We start from the raw sequence: 27,494 nt of genomic DNA, 5'->3' as shown, positions 1-27,494 counted from the left end.
AGTCCTTTGCTTCCCTACAGATTCTCCCAGTTCAGGGCACCAGGGGCAGGGGGGGCTCTGAAAGATGTCTTCGTGCAGGTGCCAACACACTCCATCAAGCATGATCTGCTGTAGGAACCCCCGAGAGGACGGAGAGGCAGAGGGGTCGGAGAGCTCGCCCCCTCCAAAGCCCACTTCTGGGCCCGCTCTGGGTCTGAAGTGACACACTCAGCCCATTTCTGGCCTCAGTCCCCCACCTCTGGCTCCAGTCCCGGCGCAGACAGGCACAGACAGTGAGAGAGGCTGGAAAGGTGAAACTGTGTTATCTACCCTGTAGACAGCCCAGCCCACTCAAAGCTCACAGCCCCTTGGCTTGATCGTGATGGGTCATCCCTCCCCAGGGCTACCCATGACGACCAGCAAACACCTCTGCAGCAGGTACTGTGCGTGTCAAAGATGAAGCGAAGGCGAGTTCTTGCACTTACTGTTTACAGCCTGAGTCCGGGGGCCATGTCAGGAGGGGCTCCAAGCAGAGGGCTCTCTAGCGGCCTCCAGGACACTAAGAAGGTCCTCACGTATCACCCTGAACAGAGCCTGGTGAAGGCCCACTGGGGGTTTGAGAGGCCCACTGGGGGTCTCTGGGTTAAAGGCAAGCAGCTTTCCACCGCCGGCCTTTCTCTGGGACGCGTCTCCAGGACAGGATGAAGGGGCTCGTTTCTCAAAGTGTCTGACCGCGGAGCACTCTGGGGAGAGCCCTCGGCAGACACCTTCGCTGGAGGCAAAGCCCACGCATGCTGTCTCTCCAAGTCCTTTGCTTCCTTACAGGAAAGTAAGAGCAGAGGGCTGGGGGAAGGGGGTGGGGGCCAGGCAACAGTGGACGCCTCAGAGAGGGAGGACCCGGGTGGGCAGGCCATGCTCCGGAAGCCGTCGACAAGGAGCTGAGACGATGCGCCGTGGGCGGGGGGTGGGGGTGGGCAGTGAGATCCTCTGGCAGGATGCAGACAAGAAGCTAGTGGGGGAGGCAAATGCACCTGCTGCAGAATTGCGAGCAGCGGGGATGCGGGAAGGGAGCCCAGGAGACCCCACTGGAGCCCAGGACCCCAAGGAGCCCTGCCTGTGAGGAGCCAGGTCCCTAGAAGGGTGGAGAGTGTGGCTTCAAGCCCTAGCCACCAGCGCCTCGTGGGCGGGGACAGCCCCACACACACTATTTCAGAAGCATGCTCTTAGCTAGTAAGTTGATTCATACTGACACAATCTGCAGCTTTTTTGTTCAAAATCCAAAATGTGTTTAATGATCCATCTTTTCTGTATCTGTATGTAATGAACAGGTAACTGATGTGAGCTGACCCACCCCCTCTGGGAGGTTAATGGAAAACCTCGTGGTTCTTCTCTGGGATCCTCCCTTAAGCTGAATTTTCCAAAAGGCCTGGGGAACTCAGGTCGGGGCAGTCCTAGTGGGTTCCTGACCTTGAATTTCAGCAAACTGCAGCTGCTATTGCTCCTCACCGCCACACGGTGTCGCTGTTGACACTGGTCCTGCCCAGTCAGGGAGCAGAGGCCAAGGACTGGTCCCCAGCCGCCGGGCAGATCCCGCTGGGGTTCTGAGGATGGAGGAGGAGCCCCGTTCTGGAGTTCTTAAGCTCAGGCAGGGGCCCCCTCGCCGGGTTCCCGGGGGTATGGCTCCAGGTACCATCCTCCTTAGAGCATCCTCAAGGGGCATTATCTTCCCAGGACCACCCGGGGGCCTCTGGCACCACTCTGACCTGGCAGGAGCTCGAACAGCGCCCTCACCTGAACCTTCAGCAGAACAGCCCTGCAACAGGAAGCACAGATTAGTAAGAGCCCCGTGTTAGGTCAGCACCTCCCTCCTGAGCTTTCGATTGCAATGGGAAACTCTAGGAGAAATCGAGGGGGAGCTGGGGTGGGGGAGACGGATAGGGGTGACCGTTCACGAGATCCCTGACTGTGGAACCTGGGGTAAGTCACTTCACCTGTATGAGCCTCGGCTTGCTCACCCCTAAACCGGATGAAATGAGCGTCCCTGGTGGCTCAGCCAGTAAAGCATCTGCCTGCAATGCAGGAGACCTGAGCTCCATCCCTGGGTGGGGAAGATCCCCTAGAGAAGAGAAAGGCAACCACTCCAGTATTCTTGCCTGGAGAATCCCATGGACAGAGGGGCCTGGAGGGCCACAGTCCTTGAGGTTGTGAGAGTGGGACACAGGACTTAGCAACTGGACCACCACCTCAGAAGACTGGCGTAGGAGTAAAAGTGACGCTTCACTTAGAGCACTCGGCGGGAAGCCGTGCACATCGAGGGTAATAATGGCAGCTGTTACTGTTACTATTTCACTACCTGTTTTGTGCACGGCTCCATCCCAGTTCCCAGGGCAGTCCCATGCACAGACGCCCTCTTGAGGATAACCTACATCCTACATCCTTCTGCTCCTCGCCAGGGTAGAGCATTCCACAGAGGAAAACACAGATCACAGTTCACCTGCAGCCGTGGCCTCACCTGAGCTCACTGCCACGTTATCAGTCGGTCCGTTCAGTCGCTCAGTCGTGTCCAGCTCTTTGCGATCACATGGACTGGAGCATACCAGGCCTCCCTGTCCATCACCAACTCCCGGAGTTCACTCAGACTCATGTCCATCGAGTCAGTGATGCCATCCAGCCATCTCATCCTCGGTTGTCCCCTTCTCCTCCTGCCCCCAATCCCTCCCAGCATCAGAGTCTTTTTCAATGAGTCAACTCTTCGCATGTAGATGTAAATAAATTTCTGATCTCTACCAAATTATATTCAAATAAGTTGAACTTGAATAGGCAGGGGTCACATGGGAGAGGACAGTCTGGATCTCGGATTTTTATAAAACAGGAGGACTGACTGCAGATAATTCTGAGCAGCCCTTCCATGCCAGCAGTGGCAAGGGACTAAGGGGCACTAGCTAAGAATGAGAGAAATCCCTGCCCTCTGGCAACTTACTGTCTGGCTGAAGACTCAGAGGGTACAGCCTCGAACACCCGTGTCGGGGGCTGGAGAATTCAGACAGTCAGCACAGGCAGGACTGGGAAGCAAAGGGCCACGACCGGCCGGGTCTGTGTCAGCCGAGGGGTGAGGTCAGGAGCAGGCAGAGTGTCAGGGGAGACTGGTCCTGATGGAGCGAAGGGGCTGCTTGGAAGAGACTGTCTGGAACCATCCCTTGGAAACTTCTCTCCCAAGGGGGTCCCTTGGAGGCCATGGAGTGGGGAAGGGGTGTGTGGTTTTGTCCCGAAGCCTCATACGCTCTTTCGAGAGCAGGTGCTTAGGGGACTGTTAACTCCCCAGAGACTCTCTGCAGAGAGCGGAGCTAGCTGGGCCCAGCCTGGGAGCTGGAGGAGGGAGTGATGAGAAGGTGCAGGGGCCTCTCGGGGGTCTGAGCCGCGTCCCCGGCTGGGGACAGAGCCAGCCCTCTGTCACACAGAAGGCCTGGCCCAGCTTCTGGCCCCTGCTGCCCCATCACTGCCCCCGGGGGTGGCGGGACCCTGAGGTCTCCAGTGGGTAGGGCACAATAACAGAGCATGTGACGGGGCAGAGGGTACCGGCGGGGCACGCAGACACACAGGGAGAGGGCGGGTCAGTGATGACAGAAAGGGATCTGATAACCGCGGGTGAGGGGGCTAGGGAGGGGGTGGTAGCCCCTAAATGCAGCCCAGGCCAATCATTTCTAAAGCAACAGCGCCCCGGAGTCTGGGAAAGGCTGTGTGTAACTTAGTCCTGCGACCAGCCCAGCTTCCTGTCTCATCCACCTGTCAGTTATTCAACAAGCACTTACCTGTGCAGACTGGGCTGACAGGCTCTGCACACTCGGAGGCAGGAGGGACAAACCCAGGGGGCCAGAGCCGGCTCATGCCCCCCTTCTCCCCCTCCCCCAGCTCCCCAACCCTCCCCCAGGCTGGGGGCCTCCAGGTGTGAGGCCCCGCAGGTGGGAGTGACCAGGCCCCTCACTCTCAACGGAGAGGACATCGCCGGGCACTTTTATAAGGCAGGCCCTGGAGGAGGTGTCTTTGGGTGTATTTCTTTTCCTACTTGGTCCTTATACAGCGTTATTCTCCTGGGAAGGATGCTTTAAATCTCTCCCTACTGGAAACCGTGGCTCAGAGAGGTCACCCCAGCAAGAAAGGGTGAACGGGGGTCCAAACCCTGCTCCGCAAGTGTCTTCAGCAGCCCACCGCCTCCGCCCCTGATGCTTACAATTGCTTTGGAGGGTCGCGGGGGTGAGGGGGGGCACAAAAGAGCCCCCAAAGAAAGCCCTTTTCTAACTGACATGTCCACTCTCCTCTTTAGAGACGGTTCCCCGGGAGCCTCTGCGGCACGGCGCACTCCAGGCAGCAGGCCACGGTCCCCGAGGGCGGCGAGGACCAAGAGCCCAGCGCAGGGCCGCCGGAGCCACAGGGCTGCGCCCCTGGAAGGCCCGCGCCCGGCCGGGGATCCCGCCTCTGCGCGGCCGCCCAGTCCGCCGCGATGGCGCGCCTTAGGGGGACCTCGGAGCTTCCCCCGAGAGCAGAAAGAAGCGCTGGCCAGTCCGTGCGCCCCGAGCCGCGGCCGGCGATGTGACTCGCCCCGCGCGTAGGGCGCGCAGACCCGAGCCGGGGCGACTCGGGGCTCGCTCGGTGCGGCTCCGCACGGCACCATGAACGACGACTTCTGCCGGGCTCTGGCGGCCCGCCGGCCCGCAGCGGCCCCCGGGTGCTTGCCTCTGGGCATCGGGCCCCCTCCGCGGCCGGCGCCCCCGGCCGGGGCCGAGCCCCTGGGCACCGTGCCCTTCCTGCTCTACCCGGGCGCCGCTGGGCCGCCCTACTGCGACGCGTACGCGGCCGCCTTCCCGGGCGCGCCCTTCCCTGGCGCCCTGGGCGCCTGCGACTACCCCTTCGAGCCCGCCTTCATCCAGAAGCGCAATGAGCGCGAGCGCCAGCGCGTCCGCTGCGTCAACGAGGGCTACGCGCGCCTCCGCGGCCACCTGCCCGGCGCCCTGGCCGAGAAGCGGCTCAGCAAGGTGGAGACGCTGCGCGCCGCCATCCGCTACATCAGGCACCTGCAGGAGCTGCTGAGCGCCGCCCCGGACGGCGCCGCGCCCCGCGAGCCCCGGGCGGCCCCCTCCCTGGCGCCCGGCTCGGCCGAGCCCTCCTGCGGCGAGTCGGAGGAGTGCAGCCTCTGAGCAGGCTGCGGCCGCCCGGGCTCGGGTGGGGGGGGGGGGGGCTCCGGGTCCCCGGGGTCCCCGCCGACCGACGCTACGGGGTCCGCCGCATCCTCCCTGCGCCAGCGCCACCCCGGCCCCGGCCCTGGCCCTTACAGCCGGCGGACACGGGGCACGAGAGAGGCCACCCTGGAGTCGGGCTCCGGCTTGGCCTCAGCCCCGCGCGGGAACAGGTCTAAGCCCAGGTTCCGGTGTGTACCCGGCCACTGCGGCCCTAATCTGTAAACCCGGGGGCCACAGGCGCAGCCCAGAAGGCAAGCCTGCTTTGATGGGCGGGCCTCGCCTGGACTCTCCAGGAGATGGCCTCAGACACCAGCGTCTCTTTGGGAGCTTGCCAGCCCGCCTCCCAGGGACAGCCAGAGGGTGAGCTGCAGGCCAGGCAGCTTGCACCCAGCCCAGGGTGGGGTGGCGGGGGAGGTCGTGTGGTCCGTGCTGCTCCCTGGCTTCCTTACTGGAGGACCCAAGGCTCCCAGCCCGCAGCCCCCAGCCTGCAGTGTGGCCTTTTCCTTTCCCAGGTCGGGAGGGGACTGCTTCCCCTCATCCTGCGCTCTGTGGCATGCAGGCCGCGTGGGTGTATGTGCTGTGTTTGCACCAAGGGGCTAAATAAAGACGCTGGGCTCTGTGGTTCCGGGTCACTGTCCACCTCTTTTCCCTGGCGACCCAGTCTCCTTCCACTCAGAGCACTTGCCTGAGGGGGGTGTGGGGTGTTCTGTTCGCTTATGCATTCAGCTGACGTTCCCGCAAAGCTCAGTACCTGCCAGGGGCAGAGTCCCAGGGGCAGACACCTGCCCCTTGCACAGTTAGGGGTGGTGGGGTGAGGTGGGGAACAAAGGTGTGCACACCCAGGAGCCCCCCACCCCAGGGCGTGGGGGTGAGATTGGAGGGTCTTGGCCAGACGGCTGTGGGTGGAGATGGCAGGGAGGGCTGTGGACTCCTACTGAGCCGGGCCACCCAGCACCTTTTCCGGATGGTGTCTTGGGGTGGGGAGGGGGACTAATCTTGACATCCAGGAGCTGGTGTCGGTGGTCCCTCCGTGGGCTCAGTGAGTCTGGGGGCTCCAGATCACTTCCTGAGCTCTCTGTCCGCCGCTCCAGCCTGGGCCTGCGTGTGACCCTCCCCCTGCCTCCTTGGGGACATACCAGGATGCCGCCGGCTGGGCTGGGGAGGGGTGACAGCTGCCTGGCTGTGGAGCCCGGGGCTGGCCAGCGGGGAGCCAGGGGAGGCTAATTTTACCCCTGGAGCAGGGAGAGTGATCCCGCCCCGCCCGACTGGCTCAGCAGGGCAGGCACCCCAGCTCGGCCGCCCAGTCCAGGAGGCGGGGGGCGCTGGGACGCAGGGAGGAGAGGGCAGCGGTAGGCGAGCAGGACAGGCCGAGGCCGCGGGAGCCATGGAGCCGGCCCCAGCCCAGGACGAGGGCCTGCGGAGGAAGCAGGCCAAGAAGCCCGTCCCGGAGGTCCTGCCCAGGCCGCCCCGGGCCTTGTTCTGCTTGACCCTCCGGAACCCTGTGCGGAAAGCCTGCATCAGCGTCGTCGAGTGGAAGTATCCTTCAGGGGCTGTGCGGAGGGGAGGAGGGGCTCAGTGATCACAGGCTCTGGGGGCCCGGCACTGGGGCCCAGGGGTGCAGCCGGGGGCTTTGGGAAAGGCGGCCCTGGCGCGGGCGCAGGGGGCTGGGGGCAAGGCGCAGGGCCCCGAGGCCACCTCTGGAAGGTGCTGGAAGGCGTGGAGGCCCTGACATGGGATGGGGTGGCGGGGGCCGGCGGGGCTGGGAGGCCGGTGGGGTGGGCACCGAGCTCTGTGCAGACATCAGGCCCGGCTGGGCACAGGGACGTGACCCCCTCCACGCTGGCATCAGCTCCGGGAAGAAGAATGATGAAAATGCCCGGCTTGCTGGGGCCAGGGGGACAGGCATGAAGGCAGAGGGAAGGCTGTTGTCATGGGGGTGCTGAGCGCACCGGCTGGGAATATTTGGAATATTTCTGAGGGGCTTTGGAAGACCGGGCTCCCACCAGCTGTTGCCTAGAAGATAGAGAGTGAGGGAGCTGCAGGGTCAGAGAACCCGGAACCGGGGCGCCTGGTGGGGCCGGGCCTGCCCCCACACTGCTGTGCCCACCCCGGGGCCCCCTGCCCGTTCCATCTGGGGGGCCGAGGGCCTCTCTCGCCTGTCTCCCGGCGCCTCTCCAGGCCTCTGCCCTGAGGCCACCTCTCCCCAAACCCAAGGAAGGTGGCTGGAAAGGGCCCGGGGCCTACCCGTGAGCTGTGGACAAAGGGCGCATCCCTGCTGTCAGCTCACGCACATCTCCATCTTCACCCTCAGTCCCCGCCACCCCCACCTCCCCTGGCGGCCCCCCCAGGGCCCCTACTGCTCACCAGCAAGCCCAGGGAGCCTGGGGGTGCCCTCTGGCAAGCAGCTGGCTCGCCCTGCACAGGGGGTGCTGGGACCTGGAGGTGCCCTCTGGCAAACAGCTGGCTTGCCCTGCGCAGGGGGTGCTGGGACCTGGGGGTGCAGCTGCCCCGGGGCAGTCTCCCCTGCTCAGGCCACAGAGGCCAGGTTTCAGGGCTCACAGCCACTCCCCGTCCTGCCCCAGGGGCCTCACCCGGCTCGCACCAGCCCAGCCTCCCTAGCTGCTCCTCCGAGGCCCGGAGGACTGTCTGACTGTAGCGCCTTCGAGGGGACAGAGGGGTGGGTGGCCGGGCAATAGGTGGGGGTGTAGGGACTGAGATGAGACTCAAGACTCCCTGAGCATTGGAGCTGAGTAGCCCCATACGGGAGCCAGTGCCTCGCGGTCCCTGAACTTCTCAGTCAACCCCCTGATGGAGGAGGGTCCCCGCCCGCACCCCAGCCAGGAGCAGAAGTGCGATGTGGGCCCGTCGCTGGGCCTCGGTGTCCACAGAGACCCCCAGGGCACTCTCTGCTCCACCCGCAAGTCCCACGCCTCACTCTCTCCTTGACTCCGCCGCAGACCCTTCGAGACCATCATCTTACTCACCATCTTTGCCAACTGTGTGGCCCTGGCCGTGTACCTGCCCATGCCGGAAGATGACAACAACAGGCTGAACCTCGGCCTGGTAAGAGAGTGTGGTCCCGCCTCTGCTGGCCTGCTGCCCAGTGGGGGATGCTGGAGCTTCACCCCCACCCCCCTGGAAGGGTAGAGACCCCTGTCCCTGAGACCCGCAGGGCGGGCTGAGCGGCTCTGAGCTCCGCAGGGAAACCTGGCTGGGCTGGATTCCGTCATATCAGCAGCCAGCACTGAGCAAGTACCCCTGTGCCAGCTCCGTGCTAAGTGCTGAGGCAGTCCAAGCGGGGGCTGGAAAGGAATGTCCAGACTCGGGAGCATTTCAGAAGGGAATGAGTTTGCTAAGAACAAAGATCAGAGAAAACAGGGGCGCTGCGAGCTCAGCAGGCTGACCTCCTAACAGGCCAGAGAGAGGCAGCGCTTTCCTGGTTTAGAAGCCAGTTTTTATGGCCTCAAGACAAAGAAAATTCCTGCTGGCAGGTTGCTGCTGGGTGATTGGTTAGGGTGGACTTCCCAGGTGGCACTAGGGGTGAAAAACCCACCTCCCAAAGCAGGAGCTGTAAGGGACATGGGTCCATCCCTGGGTGGGGAAGCTCCCCTTGGAGGAGGGCACGGCAACCCGCTCCAGTATCTCGCCTGGAGAATCCCACGGACGGAAGAGCCTGGTGGGCTACAGTCTTTGAGCCACAAAGAGTCAGAGGCAACTGAGTCAACTTAGCTCGCGCGCACGCATGGTTGGTCAGGGTGCTATAGGGTGAGCACGGGGTCAGCGTTTGGGCCTAATTTGGAGTCAGGAAGCTCATTAGTGATGATCAGGGGGCTTTGGCAAAGGTTACGAAGGGCCTCAGTCAGCTCTGGAGGTGACCTTGGCTCTGGCTCCACTCCTGTGCCCGCGGGACTCACCGCTGAGCACCGTGTGAGAGTAAGCTGTGTCCTCCGCACCGCAGCCCTAAGCCAGTCCCATTCGGCAGATGCAGAGACTGAGGCTTAGTGAGGCCAGTGACGGGGCTGAACGCTGATCTCCCTTCCCTGGGTGTGACTTGGAAGAAACGCGCTTCTGTGGAGCTTGCCTTTCTGCGGGAGTTTGTGTCAGCACCACGCTCCCTTCAGCCCAGCACCCACAGCACGTCCACAGGCCAGGGAATGCCGCAGCTGGAGGGGGTTTCCTGGGTCAGGTTGTCCTGCTCCTCCCTGCCTCAGTCTGTTTGTGATGAGAAAACGGAGGCTTGGAGAGGATAAAAGATGGACTTACCGTAAGCCAGATCATAGTCCAATGCCCAACATTGCCCGAGTGCTCATTAGACGCCCGGCTCCGCGTGAACATTTTGCTTTATTGCCTCGTTCCTCCCCCGTGAGGCCGTTAGACCCTTTATGAGACGAGGAGACTGAGACCCGGGGGTCTGGGTTCCCTGCCCAGGGTCCCCCCACATGTCTGTCTTCCCAGAGAGTCTGACTCGGGCTCTGACTTTCAGCCTTGACTGGATCACTGTGCTGCCAACGTGGCAACAACCCGGAGGCTCCGGGGAAGCCACTGGAGGCTGTGGCCCTGGGCACCTACCACCCAGGCTCCCGGGGGACAGGGAGGGGCAGCCCTTCATGTCAGCAGGCTTTCCGGGCACTAACTCTGCGGGGAGGGCAGGAGGAAGCCGGCCGCATGTGTCCAGGGCCTGGAAGGGCAGCGCTGTCTGTGCCTCTGCGTGGCGCTGCTTTCCACGGGATCCATCTATCTTGGATTAGGGAGAAGCTGGGAGTCTAAGTGTGTGCTTGGCTATAATTGGAAAAATGCAGAGAGTGGGATCCGACATGGGGGAGGCAGGTGTGGGGAGGCGCTCCTCGGAGCCCGGGTCCTGGGACGGGTCCCTTCTCTATGCCCTGCGTCCACCCCGCCCTTCAGGGGTTCCTGTCTGGGGGCGTTGGTTCCATTTCAACTCCCGAAAAGGTTGACAGCTTTGGAAAAGCACTCCATCCTCCGGAGAGTATCAGAGATCTTAGCAGGCACATTGCCTTCCATCTTGAAACAAAGCAGCCCCCTCAAAAAGTCCAGACGGTGCTGTGGGCTGAGTGAGAGAGCCTGCAGAGATGAGACAATGCGCGCCCCCGGGCAGGACCACGCGGGAAGCCTTCCCAGACAGCCACCGCCACGGCGAGGGTCGGAGCTGGACGGGCTGCTGCTCGTCCGTGAGGGACCCCCACTGTGAGGGCCCGGGTTGGGGGGGACGCTGAGGCCGGCTCCCGCTCCCGCGGCACCCACGGCTCATACGGCTCACACGGTTCACACGGCTCACACGGCTCACACGGCTCACATGGCCGGCTCCCCGCTCACACGGCCGGCTCCCCGCTCACACGGCTTACACGGCTCCCCGCTCACACGGCCGGCTCCCCGCTCACACGGCTTACACGGCTCCCCGCTCACACGGCCGGCTCCCCGCTCACACGGCTTACACGGCTCCCCGCTCACACGGCCGGCTCCCCACTGAGGCCTCCCGCCTCCCCCTTGTCCATTAGGTGTTTATCGTCCCAAAAACCGGCGAAAGGGAAGGGAGGGTGGGCAGAGCAATGGGGAGGGATCAGGGGTCTTTTTCTCTTCTTCCCACGATTGGCTGCCTTACAAGAACCTGAGGAAGGCCAGAGAACTCCCGTCTCCCACCCCCAGCCTTCCAGCAGAGCCATGGTTGGGAGAAGGGAGGCACCCGGACCACCGTTGACTCTCTTGTCCATTTAACAAACACTGTCGAGTGCTCCGTCCCCGGCACCCACGGGGGTTGGCCTTGTGAACCAGAGTTCCCGTCTGCACAGAGGTCAGCCCAGTGCCTCAGGCGAGCAGCAAAGGAACAGGAGGCGCGCAGGGTCGGGGGGCGCGAGCACGCTGTCCTGGAGGAAAACCTGGGTGAGCCATGGGGTCAGGGAGGCCCCAGAGGGTGGCAGGTCTGGCCTGGGCCGGGAGCGCAGAGGCGGCGTCCCGGAGGGCGGCCTGCTCGGGCGGGCGCCGTGCTCGGGACAACGCTCGGCAGTGGTGGTGGCAGCGAATCTTTCACCGTCGCGTCTCTGTGTTTTGTGAGCGGGGCCCAGCAGGGGCAGGTGCACGGCCGGGAACTAGGGGCAGTGGCTCACTCACGGTCCCGCTTTCTGCCACCTCCCCGCCTTCCCTGCCTCTAAGGACAGACTCTCAGCTCAGGCCCCGACCACTGGGGCCCTGGGCCCCCTGGCAGGACCTGTCCGAGGTCCTGGGAGGGTCAGGTTTATGCCCAGGCGCCATGCGGTGTGTCCGGACATCTGTCCCCAGCCAGGGCTGCCTGTGCCGTGGCCCGGTCAGTGGTGCCCGGCAAGGTCCAGTCCCCCACCCCTCCAGTGCTCAGCGTACCCCTGGGGGAGGCCTGTCCCCGTCAGGCGGAAGCGGTGGGCCTGTGTGCAGGGGGACGCCCAGTTCCACACCCAGCTCAGGCCGGGGCACAGCTGGGTCATGGGGTAGGGGGTGCCTGGGCGGGCCTGCACCCGCCAACATTGAACAGGCCGTAGCCCACCAGGAGAGGCTGCCAGGGGGGGCGCGGTGGCAGGAAGGTGTCCCGGCACCTTCAACGGCGCTGGCCTGGCCCAGGCCCGCACGCGCCCCGTCCCTGGGCCACAGAGGCTCCCCGACTCCGGGCGACTGCAGGCTGGTGGGGGCGGGCCTCGTGCGGCCCGGGCAGCTGGCCCCTCACTCAGGGGGGAGCCCTGACACCTGTTCTGAGAACGAGCACCCGCCCCCCACCCCGGGAGGCTGGGGCCCCTCCGGGAGCCACTCCGGCCCCACCCACCAGCTCTCAGCCAGGCTGACGGGCTGAGCTGGGGGGCCCCATGACGCTTCGTCAGGGGGAAGCCCTGGGTCAGAGCGGCAGGGGAGGGTGAGGCCCAGAGACGGCCAGGAGGCCTGGGGAGACGCCGTGGTCCAAGACCCGTGAAGGCGGGGTTGGTGCCCACGTCCCAGCCAGCAGGGGGGATGTGGGCCCTGCCTCAGCCAGGCGGGAGACGCAGATGGTGGCTCAGAGAGGGGCCCTGGGGCTGCAGCTGTGTGATCTCGGGCGAGTTGCGGCGCTGTGCGCCCTCAGCTGTAACAGGGGTTAGCGCCGTAAACTTCTGAGAAGGCTCTGCCTGAGGACCTGCAGGTTGTGCCGCCTCGTCTGTCAGCACAGGAGCCCTCACTGTGCTGAGCCTCAGCACCCCTGTGGGGCTTCCCGGCCGCAGAGCCCCAGTCAGAGGCCTGGGTTGTTCTGGACTCAAAGGATGGAACTCGCATCGATGACCAAAGGATTATCTCAGCCAAGATCTTCCTCTTCACCCCACCCGCCATCTGTGTCCGACCTCTTTAACCCTTTTCTTCTTCCAACATCTGATTTATCTGGATGGCTTTTCTGGCTTCCACCCAAATGCCATCATCACCATCTTCGTCCTGGTCGTCATCCGTTGGGCACCTGCCCTGTGCCAGGCACTGCTCTGACATGCTCAGGGCCTCGTTGCCCTGCATGCCCACCATGGCCCCACAGGGCAGCACAGTTTTATAGACGAGTAAACTGAGGCACAGTGCCCGTCCAGTGGGCTCTGCAGAAAACCTGGACCCTTGGTTGGGCGCTGGGCGTGGCTCCCTCCTCATCAGAAGGGGACACAGGAGCTCTCTGCTTCCCCGGGGAGTGGTCCCGGGCGGGGCTGGAGGAGGGGCCGTCCAGGACAGCAGCTCCTGGCGCCTCCCCAGGACCCCTCTCTCTAGACTGTGGAGTTGCTGCCACGCAGGCCAGGGAGGAAGCTCGGAGATCCGGCCCCACATCCACAGCCCCCAGAGGGCAGGCAGGCTGCTGTGTGCCTGCAGGACTGACCCACACAGCCTGTGCCAAGGGTCCCCCAGCCTAGTGCAGGCGGCGGACTCCGCTCACACAGGCCAGCGTGTGTCAGGGAAGCAGGAGGGCGCAATAGACCCAGAGCCATCCTGGGGCCAGTGGGAGGGCAGAGGGGTGGAAGCCCAACTAGGACCCAGGGCGCCGGCCGCAGCCCAGGACCCCAGGAGGTCAGCTCCGCCGCTCTAAGGCCCGCCTGCTTCCTGAAGCCTGAAGGGGCCCTGCCCCAGGGGGGACCCCCGACTGAATTAATGAAGGGAAACCTTTGGGAGCGTCTCCATGCAGCCGGGGCCAGAGCAAGGGACCCACGCGGAAAATCAGCGGTGGCAGTGCCGGAGTGACCAGTTCTGGGGCAGGCTGGAAACATTGCCTTAGCTGCTTATCTGTCACTGTGCCCACAAGCAGAGGGTAAAGACATGACTCTGATTAAAACAGAGAAGGAACACAGGTCATAGGCTGATTCATTGCATAGAGACCAAGAAGCCAGGCACAGCTGGTTCAAAGAGAACTCGAGAAACAGCAATCTATGACCCTGGAGAAAACATGACAGGCTAGGGTTGCCGGATGAGACACACAGCGGGCTGGCGTCCTACAGCGTGTGTCCAGCAGGGACGGTCTCTATCAGGCAGGAGTCTGTGCTCCTACTGGGCAGAATCCTGAGAGTCAGAGGGACAGCCCCAGGTCAGTGGTTTCCAGGGTAGGAAGGGGAGGGGCTCTCAGTGACAGTCTAGAGGCTGGCGGGAACGTGTGTCCTGAGCGTATGTAAGCATGTGTCCTGGGCATGTGTCCTGGGTGTGTCTCCTGAGAGTGTGTCCTGAGCTTGTGTAAGCATGCATCCTAGACATGTGTCCTGAGCGTGTATCTTGGGTGTGTGACCTCGGCGTGTCTTGGGTGTGTGTCCTGTGTGTCCCGAGTGTGCGTCCCAGGCGTGTCCCTAGCGTGTACCCCAGGCGTGTGTCCCAAGCATGTACCCCAGGCGTGTGTCCCGAGCGTGTACTCCAGGCGTGTGTCCCAAGTGTGTCCCGGGCGTGTGTCCTGAGCGTACTGCTCATGTCTACAGGGCAGAGGCCAGGGGTCTGCTCCGCTGCCCCCAGTGCACAGGACCGCCCCCTCCTGCCGACCAAGAGCCGCCCACCCACAGGAGAGGCAGGGTGGAGGCCCCGGCAGACCCCTCAGCCAGGCCTGCTAGCAGAGGTTTCAGCAAGGGCCCGGTGCTGACTTCCGAGGTCGGGAGGATTTGCTGACGCTGGTCAGGCTGGCCTGGGGCAGCCAGGGGGCTGAGGGGCTGGCCCTCCCCACCTCCACCCTGCCCCTGCCGGCCGTCGGGCCCCTGACATTCCTGGGCTCGGATTGCCGTCTTTTTATAGGGTCCGGAATGCACCCGCTGCCGCTCGGCCCACCCCACCTCCCCAGGAAGCGGCCCACACTGGCCTTGCCTGTCAAAGACCCCGGGCCAGCCGGGCACAGGGGTCCAAGCCCGGGCCACTGCTCGGGGGTCTGGCGAAATGCCTGCCCTCTCCCACCGGGGTCTCAGAGTTCCCCACGCTCCTCCGTGCCCCTCTCAGCCCAGGTGCTGCGTGGGCACCGAGAGGTGGGTGGACAGAGTCGGAGCTGCCCTGCACGCCTGACCCAAGATGTTGGCCCCGGAGGCCTGGCGGAGCCTAGGCCTCAGGCAGCTGCAGTGCCTGCCGCCCCCGCCCCAGTCTGGCTCTGGTGCAGCTCCCTGCAGTCTGTGAGCCCCAGCTGGGGGCGGGGGTGGATTCCCCGTCCTCCAGAACTGTCGGGGGAACGTGTCTGTCCGGCCACACGGGGGTGGCTGAGGAGGTGGCTGTTGCCTCCCCTCTCTGACCCCTCCTTGTGTTCCCAGCCCACCGCCAAGCCCTGAGGAACCCAGGCCTGGAGGGCAGAGGACAGGATCTGACGAGCCCCCCGGGGGTCCCCGTGTGAATTTTCTCCCCTCCCAGCATGACGTGGTGGTTGAGGTCATGGGGCCTGGGTTCTCATCACGGCCCTGCCAGTCGGCCACTGTGTGATCCTGGAGAAATTACTTAACCCCTCTGTGCTTTGGTTTCCTCATCCGTTCGGTGGGGGTAGGAGCGCTGCCCTTCCAGGCCCCTGTGAGGATGACGTGCATGTGTGTGTGTCTGTGCACATGTGCGTACATGTGTGTGCATTCATGTGCATGTCTGTGTGCACGTGTGTCTATGTGTGTATGTGTGTCTCTGTGTGCATGCACGTGTGTGCACGTGTGCATGCATGTGTGCGTGCGTGTGTGCACGTGTGTGTGTGTGACTACAGGAGGGCCTGGCGCACCAGCTCAGTGAAGCAGTGTGGCTGTCAGCTCACCGGCCCAGGCCCCATTTCCTGCCCATGCCGTGGGTGCCTCGCTTTCTTGCCCCCCCAGGTGACCGGCTCCCCCTGCGGCCCTCCGCCCTGCCACCCCCCTCTGGACACACTCCTGACCCCCTACCCAGTGTGGGCCCCGCAGGAGCTGGCTCTCCTCCTGTGAATGGAAGCAGAGGCCAGGGAGTGGGGACAGGCTCAGGTCTCGTCCATGCCGGGAGGGTGCGTCAGGATGAATGTAGCTACTGCCCTCCCGCCAGCGGGCCCTCCTCCCAGCCTGGAGGCTGAGGGGTCCTGCAGACACACCCCAGGGCCTGCATTCCCGGGCACTGGCGCCTCAGGCTGCAGGCCAGCTCCCCAGGACACCGGGGGCTAAGCCAGGACAGGTGGGCCAGGGCCTCGCCCCCACCTCCTTCACGTCCGCTCAGGAGAAGCTGCAGAGTAGGGGTGCCCAAGAGGCGCCCCCTTTGCTCCCAGAAGCCGGCCTCGCCTGGGCCCTACACCCACCCCTCCAGGATGGACAGAACCGGACCGTGGTTGGTCTCCGCTCACTCACTCCGTGGCCCGGCCCCGGTCTCAGGCGGCGCCCGGCAGCCCCATCCACCCTCACGGCCACAGGGTTCTAGACACGTGGTTCCCCGGGCCACTGTCTGCTGTCCCTGCGGGCAGTTCAGGAAGCAGGAGTCCTTGGCAGGGCTGCCCCCTGCGGTCTCAGGGGTCCCCCGGTGCCCTCAGACCCTGCCTCAGCTCAGGGAGCTGTGAGGAAGCAGGCTCTCGAACCTCCAAACCCTGGGCTGAGGCTCTGTTTTGCTGGGGAGATGGCCCCCCACTTCAAGCCCTCCCACACACTGGGGCGGGGGGCTTTAGGAGACAAACCTCCTGACCTGCCCCCTACATCTCCTGGGGCAGCGGGCCCAGGGGCTGCTTGGGGAGAAGACCGGGGAGGACCCGGGGCGGGGAGCATCCTGGAGCAGCAGCACCCGGGGGCCTGCTCCGAGCACGGCCGCGAGACCCCCGGCGCCCCCTGCACACAGGCTCCCTCTCTCAGCCAAAGCCGCTCTGGTCCGTTGACGCAGATGGTCCTAACAGTGAACGACTGTGAGTGGAAAAGCTGAATGCTCCAGGCCCACCCCAGCAAGATTTGTGTCTGAACAGGTCACAGCGCCTGGGCCCTAAGGCAGGAGCCTCAGGCCTGGGGGTTGGGGAGGACCCGCCGCCTTCGGAACTGTGACTGGAGCTTCCCGGCTCCATCACCCTGCCCCGGACCAGCCTGCGGGGCCTTTCTGTGGACCCTGCAGGGCCCAGAGTCCTCCAAGGGGCCGCTGGCGTCAGGGATGCTGGGGTCCAGGCCCGCTGTCCTGAAGGCCCCAGTGTGGTCAGACAGGGTTAGGGACCGAGGCCTGCGGACCTCCGGATGGAGCCCCGCCCCACCCCCACCTCCCCACGGAGCCCAGGGCCTCGGGGCACAGAGAGTCGAGCCAGGATGACTGACCCCTGGAGACAGAGGCAGCAGCAGGATGGGGTGCGGTCTGAGCCCCGCTGTTCTCAGCCCAGGGCTTAAGGGGGTCTGGCTGCAATGCCCCCGGGAGCAGGTGAGTCAGGGTCACAGAGCAGGCCCGCCTCCAGCCAACACTAGTTCTGGAGCCCCAGTGAGCAGCCTGTCTGCGGAGGGATGTTTGCTAGTTAAGGCCCTTCCTTGCAGGGGTTTCTCTGGGGGCTCCGTGGAAGAATCTGCCTGCAATACTGGAAAGCCAGGTTAGACCCCTGGGTCAGAAAGATGCCCTGGAGGAGGGCATGGCAGTCCGCTCCAGTGCTCCTGCCTGGAGAATCCCGTGGACAGAGGAGCCTCGCAGGCTGCAGTCCACGGGGTCGCACAGAGTCGGACGTGACTGGAGCGACTCAGCACGCATTGCAGGGAGCTGGTCTCAGCTCCTGGTCAGACAGGCTCATGGTGCTCACCCAGGCAGTGCCAGGGCTCTGGGGTGGGCACTGTCTCCCTGTGTGGGTGTCAGAGCCTGGGGTCCAGCGTCCCCTCTCAGAAACGGAGATGGCGAGGCCTCTGAGGCGTGTGGCATCAGAGATGGGATTTTCTGCTGTGTATCCATTCAGCAAACATTCCTTGAGGCCCTCCTGTGTGCCAGGCGGTCCCATGTGCTCCAGCATGGAGCTTTGCGGACGACCTATGAGGCCAGAGCTGTCTGTGGCTGGAGTGTCCCGTCCTCTGTGGTCTGACAGGCGCTCCTCCCCTGCGGACCTCGTCAGCACTGAGCTGTGCGGGCTGGCCCCGGGGCTCGCCACGTGGCTTCCGTGAGCCCACCTTGGCCTGTGACCTGCCCGCGTGCCTGGGGGCTGCGCATGTTGCTCTGACAGTTCCCAAAGGCTGCTTCTGGAGCCTTCATGGCGCCCACCGCAGGTGGGGACCGAGGGCCAGCGCTGGGGACACTGACGCCCACGCCGGTGCTGGACTCAGGGGACGAGGCAGCAGCTCCAGGCTGTACAGTGAGGCGGGCGGACGGTCAGGAAGGACGAGACGGGGCGTGGCAAGCGGGGTCAGCTGCTGACAAACACCCCAACCTTGGGACGAAGATAGTGGGGGGAGGGAAGGAGGGGTCCTGGGCCCCAGTGATGACGCTGGAGCTGGGGTCCCAAAGAGAGAAGGGTGCGGTCGTGGGGCTCTCTCAGAAGGGCAGTCCCGGCAGAGCAGCAGCAAGGGCAGAAGGCCTGAGCCCCAGCGACGCCAGGGGAGCCGTGCCTGGCGTGGGGGTGGGGTGGGGTCCTGCCACGAAACCTTCCCTCACACCCCACCAGCAGAGACTCAGGGACGCTGCCTAAGGTGACCTTTGCCCGCTCCCCAATCCCATTGCTGTTAGGGACCACTGCCTCTTCTGTTTGGCGGCAGAGAAACCACGGGCAGCCCCAAGCTTCGGGACCCCACGTGCGGTCTCAGGGCTGCAGCTGGGGGAGGGGTGGTGAAGAGCGCCCCATGTTTGCGGGGACGGAGGGACACATGGGAGGAGCTCACCCTGGGAGCTCAGAGGGCTGCTGGCGGGTGCGAGGTCTGCTGGGCTGAGGGGCCCGGGGATGCAGGCAGAGGGGCAGGGGCAGCGGGAGATCCAGGGGCCTGGATGTCACGCGGGGGGTGTCCGGGGGTCGTATGGGCCTAGAAGGTGTGGGGGCACAGGTTGTGTGAGTTTGGGGGCAGGCGGGTCAGAAAACGTTAGGGTGCAGAAAGGTTTGGACATGGTAGGTGCTGGGGCCCAGGGCAGAGCAGTGGGAGGCGTCCAGAGGGAGCCAGGTGGGAGTCCCACTCAGCAAGTTGGTGCCATCGGCCTAGCCAGGACCGTGTGGAGGCGCGGGATCTGGGGAGGGGCGTTCAGGTAGAGGCGGGACACACGGAGCCCAGCCCTGGCCGCCCCCGGACAGGACCGCGGGCCACGGCTCCGTGAGAACCAGCGGGGCGGTGCAGGGGGACAGAGGCACAGCCGAAGGGAAGAGGGTGCGGGGGAGCAGGCAGCCAGGGAGCTCCGGGAAGGCTGGCCACCGGGGCCTTCAGATGGCCTCCAGGGTGGCGCTTAGTGAGCAGCGGGGAGAGAGCCAGGGCCGGGGGCCTGCGGTGACTCCACGTGACCCCGTTCCTGTGGCGGAGGAAGGGGCCCAGCCCCCTGCCTCGGCGGGACGCATGTACACACAGGTGCCCACGCAGAGCTCGGTAACTCCACGCGCGTCAGGGTCAGGCCGGAGCTAACAGCAGCGGACCCTGAGTGACCCGTGGCCTCGACAAGCTCCCTGGTGGCCAAGCGGAAGCAGGATGGGCAAGGGCAGGTGCAGGCGCCCCCCTCCCTTGCCGGTGTGTGGCCGGCCGCCTGGCCTGTGAGCTCTGCAGCTATTCTGGGCGCTGTTTTCCCTCCGCTAAGCCCACTTCTGCCCCTGGGGCAGCAGCCGCTGGAGCGTTTAAATGCTGACTTGACTTCACTCACTGCTCCTTCTGCCCCCTCGGGCTGCCGGACTCCCAGTGGCCTGGCCTGCAGGGGACGGGACCCCCATCCCCCTCAGCTCTGCTGTGCTGCCCCCACCCTCGCAGGGAGCCGTGGGATGGCCCCTGGACAGTGACCCCCACCAGGGCCATGGCCCCAGTTCCTAACTTAGCTCAAGCACAGGCCCTCCACAAGCCCTACAGCAGGATGCAGCCTTACCTTCCAGTCCTACAGTGCCATTTTCTGGAAGGAGAAAGCTTTGGGCTTACAAGCTGGTGGAAGAAATAAGGGGCCCGTTAAGGAAAGCAGGCTTAGCCCACATGTGCCTCAGTTTCCAGAGGGGAAATCGTGCTTTTAGGAAAATTCTCTAAATACTAAATGGGGAGGTCTCTGAGACCAGATCCGTGTGAATGAGCTGTTGGGGACCTTGCCTCCCAAGCCTATCCTTTTGGAAGTAAAAGTGAATTCTTGTCCGAGCCGCTAACCGGGTGGCCCTAACGTACCAATGGCTCTGCCAGCTGCTGGCCGGGCGGGGGCGGGTGATCCGTGGGGACACAGGTGTGGGTGGTAGGGCTCAGGCCTCCTCGTGCAGGGCCGTCCAGGAGTCGAGCCTGTGGGAGGCACGGGGCGGGGGCGGGTACGGAGCTCTGAACCCTGGCTCAGAAGACAGTGGTGTCAGCCTGGAGCCCTGACAGGGTGAGCTGCTACTTTGGAAATAGCTGCCTCCTGGACCCGGGGACACGGAGGGGTGACTGGGCCAGGGTGGGGGTGGGGCGGGGTCTGGAGAGGCCCAGAGGAGCCCCTCTTCAGTTGGGGGCTGGGCGGTGGGGGCTGAGCCAGGAGCCTTAGCCCCTGAACTCTGGGGCCCCCTCCACGGCAGTGACCCGCAATGCCCCCACCCTGCATGATGGCACTTGTGCCCGCCAAGTGGTGCCTGTCAGCTTTGGATGTGGGCACGTGGGCTGGGCGGAGGGGGTCACAGAAAGTGGATGAAAGGGAAGGCTCTGACCAGCCTGGAAGGCCCCTCTGGAACCCTAGTGAGTGCTCCCCAACCCTCCTCCTGTGAGTCCTCGGGATGAGGGAGAAGACGCCCACACAGGAGCCACGTGGGGCCTTCATCCGGCGGCTGTCCAGCCTGCTCATCCATTCATCCCATTCTAGCCTGGAGATGCAGAGTCATTTTTTGAAAAAAGAGGAACTTCCCTGGTGCCCCAGAGGTTGACTCTGCCCTTCCACTGCAGGGGTCGTCATTTTGGTCTCTGGTCCTTGAACCAAGATTCCACAAGGCAGCGTGGCCAAAAAATAAAAGAGCAAAAAATCAACACCGCCTATATTTTAGCGAGTAAGACAGGAAAGGAACCAGGTAGAAACTCCTGTGGCTTCTGCAGCTGGGGATACGCTCAGAAGACAGAGCGGGAAGAGGAACAGCGGACGTCAGAGGCGGCCCCAGGGCCTGGTGCGGCCCCCTGGGGAGGGGCCCTGCGGGAGGGAGGGACCCAGGTGGTAGGGTAGCAGCGGCAGGAGTCCCGAGGCGGCTGAGCCCTGATGTGACCCCCTCGCCCCGCAGGAGAAGCTGGAATACTTCTTCCTCATCGTCTTCTCCATCGAGGCCGCCATGAAGATCATCGCCTACGGCTTCCTGTTCCACCAGGACGCCTACCTGCGCAGCGGCTGGAACGTGCTGGACTTCATCATCGTCTTCCTGGGGTGAGAGAGGCTGGGGTTCAGGGCTGAGCCTGGCGGGGACCCCAGGGCCCAGAGGCGGGTACAGCGGTGATCGGGGTGGGGGCAGTGGGGGCACCAGCCAGTCACACCCTCCCCAGCCGGCACTGCCAGCCTGCTTGCTCTCTGCACACACGGCTGGAAACGCGTGCCTGCTTCCAGGACCCAGCAGTTCCTGGACGTTCATGAATTTCTCAGCCTTCATTACCATCTCTCCACGGACCTGTGTGGAGCACGTGTCTCTTGAGTTCACGAGAATGGACATTTGGTAACCTGCAGGAGTCTGCATGGGGTTCCCAGGTGGCACTGGCGGTAGAGAACCCGCCTGCCAATGCAGGTGACGTGAGATGCATGTTCGGTCTCTGGGTCGGGAAGATCCCCTGGAGGAGGAGGCCATGACAAGCCGCTCCAGTATTCTTGCCTGGAGAATCTCATGGACAGAGGAGCCTCATGCCCTCCTGGTGCACAGTCCTCGGGGCCACAAAGGGTCAGACACGACTGAAGGGACTGAGCACGCAGGAAGCACACGAGTCCGCTTGGGCCGCCACGACAAGAAGCCACAGACCAGGGCGGATACCACAAAAACGTATTTTCTGACTCTTCTGGAGGCTGGAAGTCCAAGGTCAAGGTGTTGCCAGGTTTCTCCTGAGGCCTCCCTTCTTGGCTTGCCGATGGCCACCTTCTTGCTGAATCCCCACGTGGTCCTTCCTCTATCCACACACACCCCTGTGGTGCGCGTGCCCATGTGGGGTGTGCCACGTTTCCTCTTGTACTAAGGGCACCAGTCAGACAATTAGAGCCCACCCTAACAGCCCCCTTTTCACTTGAGTTGCTTCTTTAGAGTCCTATCTCCAAATACAGTCATATTCTGAGATGCTAGGAGTTAGGGTTTCAGCATATGAACTGGGAGTGGGGTCGGGGGGAGCATGGCTAAGCCCATGAGATAAGATATAGCAGCCACCACCTAACTATAACAGGCCTTCCCAGTGGGCATGTACGGTTGTGAGAGCTGGACCGTAAAGAAGGCAGAACGCCAAAGAATTGATGCCTTTGAACTGTGGTGGTGGAGAAGATTCCAGAAGGTCTTGCTTGGACAGCAAGGAGATCAAACCAGTCAATCTTAAAGGAGATCAACCCTGAATATTCACTGGAAAGACTGATGCTGAAGCTGAAGCTTTAGCATTTTGGTCATCTGACGCCAACAGACAACTCACTGGAAAAGTCATCGATGCTGGGAAAGACCAAGCGCAGAAGGAAAAGAGTTCGTCAGAGGATGAGATGGTGGGACGGCATCACTGACTCGAAGGACATGAGTCTGAGCAGGCTCCAGGGGGTAGTGAAGGACAGGGAGCCTGGTGTGCTGCCACCGTGGGGTCAGAAACAGTCAGACACGACTGAGCGACTGAACCAAACACACAACTTACTCCAGAGGCTGCTGTCTTGACCACTAAGCCGCCCTTCAAGTCAGTAAGAAGCATGGTGCTCACTTACCAATTGTACAGTACTGCTCTGGGCAGAACACGGAGAGGAGGGGGATTCTGTGAGTCAGCCTCTGCCCTGGACGCACTCCTGGCTGGAGGTCGCGCTCCTGTGTGGTGCGGTCCAGGGGCAGCTGTCAACAGGATACAGAAGGGCTTGAGACGGACCTCAGAGCGCCCTGAGAACAGGAAGTACGGCCGGGGCTTTGTCAGACGGCAGCAGGAGGAATGCCCGCAGGAGAGCCAGCCCTGGGCTTTCTCCTCCCGACCACCCGCCACCGGTGCCCGGCGGCTGGAACCGCCCACCCACTCCGGGGTCTGCTCAGCCCCCAGGCCTGACACAGATGCTGTGACCCCAGCGCCTCCACCCACACCTTCAGGGCCAGAGTGGACATCACCGATGGGCCCAGTGTTCGTCTCACTGAGCCTGAACACGGCTGCGGGTCTTCTCTAAAATCCCCCGGACAGACAGACATCACCAGAGCAGCCCCTGGCGTGGGGCCCCATACCTGCCCCTCCCCACCTCCCTACAGGTCCCCAGACGGGACAAGGGCCCCGACCCCGGCCAGAGGCCTAGCTGACCGCGGGCCCGTCTCCCCCTTTGGTCGCCGCAGGGTCTTCACCGTGATCCTGGAGCAGGTCAACCTCATCCAGAGCAACACGGCCCCGATGAGCAGCAAAGGCGCGGGCCTGGACGTCAAGGCGCTGCGGGCCTTCCGCGTGCTCCGCCCGCTCCGGCTGGTGTCCGGGGTGCCCAGTGGGTGGCGCAGCCCTGCCCCTCCCCCGGCCTGCCCCCTGCCCCGGTTCTAGGCCCCTGCGGGCTTGGTGTCCCGGGAGGGCCAGGAGAGCGAGGGAAGCTGAGTCCGCGCCCCCGCCCCGCAGGCCTGCAGGTGGTCCTCAACTCCATCTTCAAGGCCATGTTGCCGCTCTTCCACATCGCCCTGCTGGTGCTCTTCATGGTCGTCATCTACGCCATCATCGGCCTCGAGCTCTTCAAGGGCAAGATGCACAAGACGTGCTACTTCATCGGCACTGGTGCGCTGCGGGGCTGGGCTGGGCGGGGCCGGGGCCAGGGCGGGGCGGGGGCGGGGGCGGGGGCGGGGCGGGGGCGGGGCGGGGGCGGGGGCGGTGCGGGCCGGTGCGGAGCTGGGCTGGGCGGGGCGGGGCCGGTGCGGGGCCGGTGCGGGGCGGGGGCGGGGGCGGGGGCGGGGGCGGGGGCGGGGCGGGGCGGGGCGGGGCCGGGGGGCGGGGCGGGGCCGGGCGGGGCTGCGGAGGGCGGAGGGCGGGGGTGCGCTCCGGGGCTGGGGGCGGGCGCGGGGGCGGGGCGGGCTCTGTTTCAGCGCCCCAGACGGAGCTCTCAAGTCGGCGGGAGGCCCTGCCCACACCTCCGCCCCCGCTCCCTTCTTCTGCGAAGCTCTGTGGGTACAAGTGATCCACGGCGTGCCTCGCAGCCTGGGGTCTCTAGAAGCCTCGCCTCCAGGGAGGTCTGCCTGGAGCTGCTGCCCGCAGGCGTCGCTGTGCCTACCCGTATCCGTGGATCCCTGTCTGGATCCGTACCCACGCCACCCCAGCCTCCCTGCGGTCTGCACCACACGCCCCCGCGGGGCTGTCCTCCCGACTTCACAGTCTTGTTGAGACGCCCCCTCCCGTTCCCGCCTGGGGCTCACTGCTCTCGCCGCCCGCCCTCAGACATCGTGGCCACGGTGGAGAATGAGAAGCCGTCCCCCTGCGCCAGGACGGGCTCCGGGCGCCCCTGCACCATCAGCGGCAGCGAGTGCCGCGGCGGGTGGCCCGGCCCCAACCACGGCATCACCCACTTCGACAACTTCGGCTTCTCCATGCTCACCGTATATCAGTGCATCACCATGGAGGGCTGGACAGACGTCCTCTACTGGGTGGGTCTCGGCCCGAGACTGCCGGCTGTCCCCTCACCCTTGGGCTCGGGGCTGTTGGTGGGGCTGCCAGTCCTGGACCCCGGAGGGCCCGCTGCTCCCCTCCCCTCCAGCATCCCGGGGGGAGGGGTTGGGGTACCACCTGTGTCCGCAGCCCCAGGAGCAGTGAGGATGGAAACCAGGAGCTCGGCGGCTTCTGTTTCAGCTCCTACCTTGTCCCCAAGCCTGGCTGTGAGTGACTCGCCCCTGATGGCCAGGAATCTCAGATTTCCCGAGGGAGGAAGGGCCTGGAGAGTCTCTCTCCTCACTGCTGGGCAAGGCTGCTCTCCCGTAAAAAGACGATTGGATACCAGGTCCCTCGTCTGTAGAATAAAAATACCAGCTCCATCATCGTGTAGTTAGATGGTTAGTGAGTCTGTTAACTGGGTCCCCACAGTACCGATGCACACCCAGTGTGTGGTCCTGTTGAGAAGGTTCTTTTTTGGTGTTACTCAGAGCTATTTGATCCTCCAGCGATGGAAGGCATGATCCCATTTTCTGGATAAGGAAACTGAGGCTCAGAGAGGTTCGGCGATATGGCCTATGGTGGCTAGTGAGCGACACGGCCAAGACTGACCTCTAATCCCCCCAGCTCCAACCCCGGAGCCTAGCCAGGGCGTGACACTGCCTATGTGGGACACTCGGAGAACTGTCAAATGCTTTGCAAACGTAAAGGATTAGTGTGACTGGCTCTCGTGAGCTCAGATCATGGGAGCCGGTTATTAAACGTTTCAAAGGACTGTCACACGTGTCGTTTCGCCTGTGACCAGCCTGTGAGAGGCGAGCTCACATCGTCAGTTCAGGAGGCGCTGGGACAGGGCTCAGAGATGCCGGGGGACTCACTGCAGCCACAGGCGGTTCCTGAAGGAGCCGGCCGAGTGCAGGTCGAGGCTTGGAGTGTTTCTACTGGGAGAAGTCTTGGCTGGAGAGGAGGCTGGAGGCAGCCAGCAGGACGGGGTCCAGGCAGGGAGCCGGGTGGTTGGAGGGAGGCAGGGCTCCGTCCTGCCAGCCAGGTAGCCATCAGGAAGGCCCAAGTGCTCCTCTTCAGGTGGGACCTGGGTGGCCAGGTGCGGCGAGCGGGCCAGCTTGCAGAGGGCCTGGGCCTGCACGCCGGGGACTCACGCCCATGTCTGCCCAGGTGAACGACGCCATCGGGAACGAGTGGCCCTGGATATACTTTGTCACCCTCATCCTGCTGGGCTCCTTCTTCATCCTCAACCTGGTGCTGGGCGTCCTCAGCGGGTGAGGGGCTAGAGGCAGCTGGGGCAGGGGGAATGGAGGGGGAGAAGGAGGGGCGGGGAGGGAGAGAGGGAAGAGGGCAGGGGGTGTGACTTAGAACGCCCACTCCTGCCCGGGTCCCCTTTAGCTGGGAGCAGGCTCCTCGCTAGCAAGGAAGAGCGAAGATGCAGGGAGAGCCCTCCTTGCTCCACCCCCTCCCTCCTCCTTGAGCCTTCTTCCATCCTCGCTTCCTTCGGCCCCTGTGTGTGAAGCCCCCAAGACCCCGGCCTGCAGCCCCTGGAGGTGCAAGGTCTGAGGCTCAGCTCCAAGAATGGCCTCCGGGCTGAGCGTGCAGACTGGGGCAAGGGGCCCCGGTTTAAAGCCTGGCGCTGCTGCTGGCTGGCTGAGTGGCTTTGCTAACTCCCTAGCCCCTCTGTGCCTCAGGGTCCACCTCTGACACAGAGTAATAACGTCAAGGCCTGCTTCACAGGCTGGTTGGGATAACGCACGAGTCCATTCCCATAACGTTCTTAGAGCAGAGGCTGGCACACCACAGGCGCTGCGTGCTCGTGGTCATGCCTCTGTGAGGCTCCACTGCAACCGTGGCGGGCAGCCTGGAAGTGGCCATCACCAGCACCAGGAGCTGCTCTCCTGGCACTGGGGGTGGGGGGGGGGAGGTCTGTGGACTTGGAGAAGAAGGCCCTGCTTCCGTTTTCATCGACTCTGAAACTCGACCCTTCTTTCATGGAGTGGTCACGGCGCCGCCCATGACTCGTCCCAGTAGGAAGCCCTTGGCAGATCCCAGTGTCGCAAGTATCACTGCCTGGAAGAATGACGGTTTTTAGGACTGAGACTAGATCTTGCCAATTAATGAACTACTAAAGAACCATTTGTTCAGCTGCTAAGTCATGTCCGACCCTTTGCGACCCCACGGACTGCAGCAGGCCAGGCTTCCCTGCCTTTCACCAACTCCTGGAGTTTTATATGTAATTTCAACACCATTTCTTTATGTCTCAACAACTACATGTTCATACCACTGGTTCCATCGTCAGGCTCTGGTTTCCAAATGAAACACTTTACAACGCTGCCCAAAATGCTCCCAAATGGGTTAGGGTTAACCCTAACCCTAACCCAAATGGAGCATTTTCCCCATGGTTCTGAGGAAGGACCCACAGCTTTCACAGGAGCCCTGAACGGACCGGGGCACAAAGTGGCCAAGAACCCCTCTTGGACCCTGCCCGGCAGTGTGAGGGCGCAGGCAGTGTGAGCAGACTTTCAGGCTGGCTGCCCCCCACCCCTCAGGCTGGCTGCCCCCGCCCTGCCCGAAGCCTTCCCCGACCCTCAGGTCCCCTGTACGACTGCTGCAGTCTGGTTTCTTTGAGGCCCAGTAGCCCCTACCCGGCCCCGAGGCCTTAGGTCTGTAAGCAGAACTAAATCCGTCAGGCGGCCTAAAGGGTCAGGGCTGCAGGGAAAACGAGTGACACGAGGCAGTTCTCGGCCTCCCCAGGCGCTATAAGCTGACTAGGGCCAGGCTCCACTGGGGCTCCTGCACCAGCTGCAGGAGGCAGCAACAAGCCAGAGCCTCCCTTGCTAGTTCCTGGGGCCGCAGGAGGGGGCCGAGGTGGTGTGCCCAGCCCTTTGTGGTGTTGAGTATATGGGGCATGTGTAGTAAGCTGCTGCTCCGGGCTCTCCAGAAATGGCAGTTGGGCGTTTTGTTTTTTTTGTCTTTGTGTAGTTTG

General features: G+C 63.8%; 2 protein-coding genes across 2 annotated transcripts in view; both read left to right on the top strand.

The window, feature by feature from the left end:
• The first annotated feature begins 4,646 nt into the window (after positions 1 to 4,646).
• ASCL5 (achaete-scute family bHLH transcription factor 5) lies at positions 4,647 to 5,171 on the top strand. Its single transcript, XM_068985802.1, has one exon. It carries the CDS (start codon positions 4,647 to 4,649, stop codon positions 5,169 to 5,171), a length of 525 nt encoding a protein of 174 aa, XP_068841903.1.
• A 1,426-nt stretch (positions 5,172 to 6,597) lies between these two features.
• Positions 6,598 to 27,494, top strand: part of CACNA1S (calcium voltage-gated channel subunit alpha1 S) — a 55,992-nt gene continuing 35,095 nt past the window's right edge. Inside the window, exons 1-7 of the mRNA XM_068985581.1 lie at positions 6,598 to 6,749; positions 8,171 to 8,276; positions 20,974 to 21,113; positions 23,221 to 23,363; positions 23,489 to 23,641; positions 24,296 to 24,501; positions 25,676 to 25,779. Coding sequence (XP_068841682.1) covers positions 6,598 to 6,749; positions 8,171 to 8,276; positions 20,974 to 21,113; positions 23,221 to 23,363; positions 23,489 to 23,641; positions 24,296 to 24,501; positions 25,676 to 25,779 — 1,004 coding nt within the window. The remainder of the gene's footprint in view (positions 6,750 to 8,170; positions 8,277 to 20,973; positions 21,114 to 23,220; positions 23,364 to 23,488; positions 23,642 to 24,295; positions 24,502 to 25,675; positions 25,780 to 27,494) is intronic.

Source organism: Capricornis sumatraensis, chromosome 14, assembly GCF_032405125.1.
Source record: "Capricornis sumatraensis isolate serow.1 chromosome 14, serow.2, whole genome shotgun sequence".
Lineage (NCBI taxonomy): Eukaryota > Metazoa > Chordata > Mammalia > Artiodactyla > Bovidae > Capricornis > Capricornis sumatraensis.
The sequence above is the reverse complement of the archived record's forward strand: the minus strand, read 5'-3'. Positions and strand labels throughout refer to the sequence as shown.

Bases quoted from the DNA above. Each gene is read 5' to 3' on its own strand.
- ASCL5 (XM_068985802.1), top strand. From the start codon at position 4,647: ATGAACGACGACTTCTGCCGGGCTCTGGCGGCCCGCCGGCCCGCAGCG.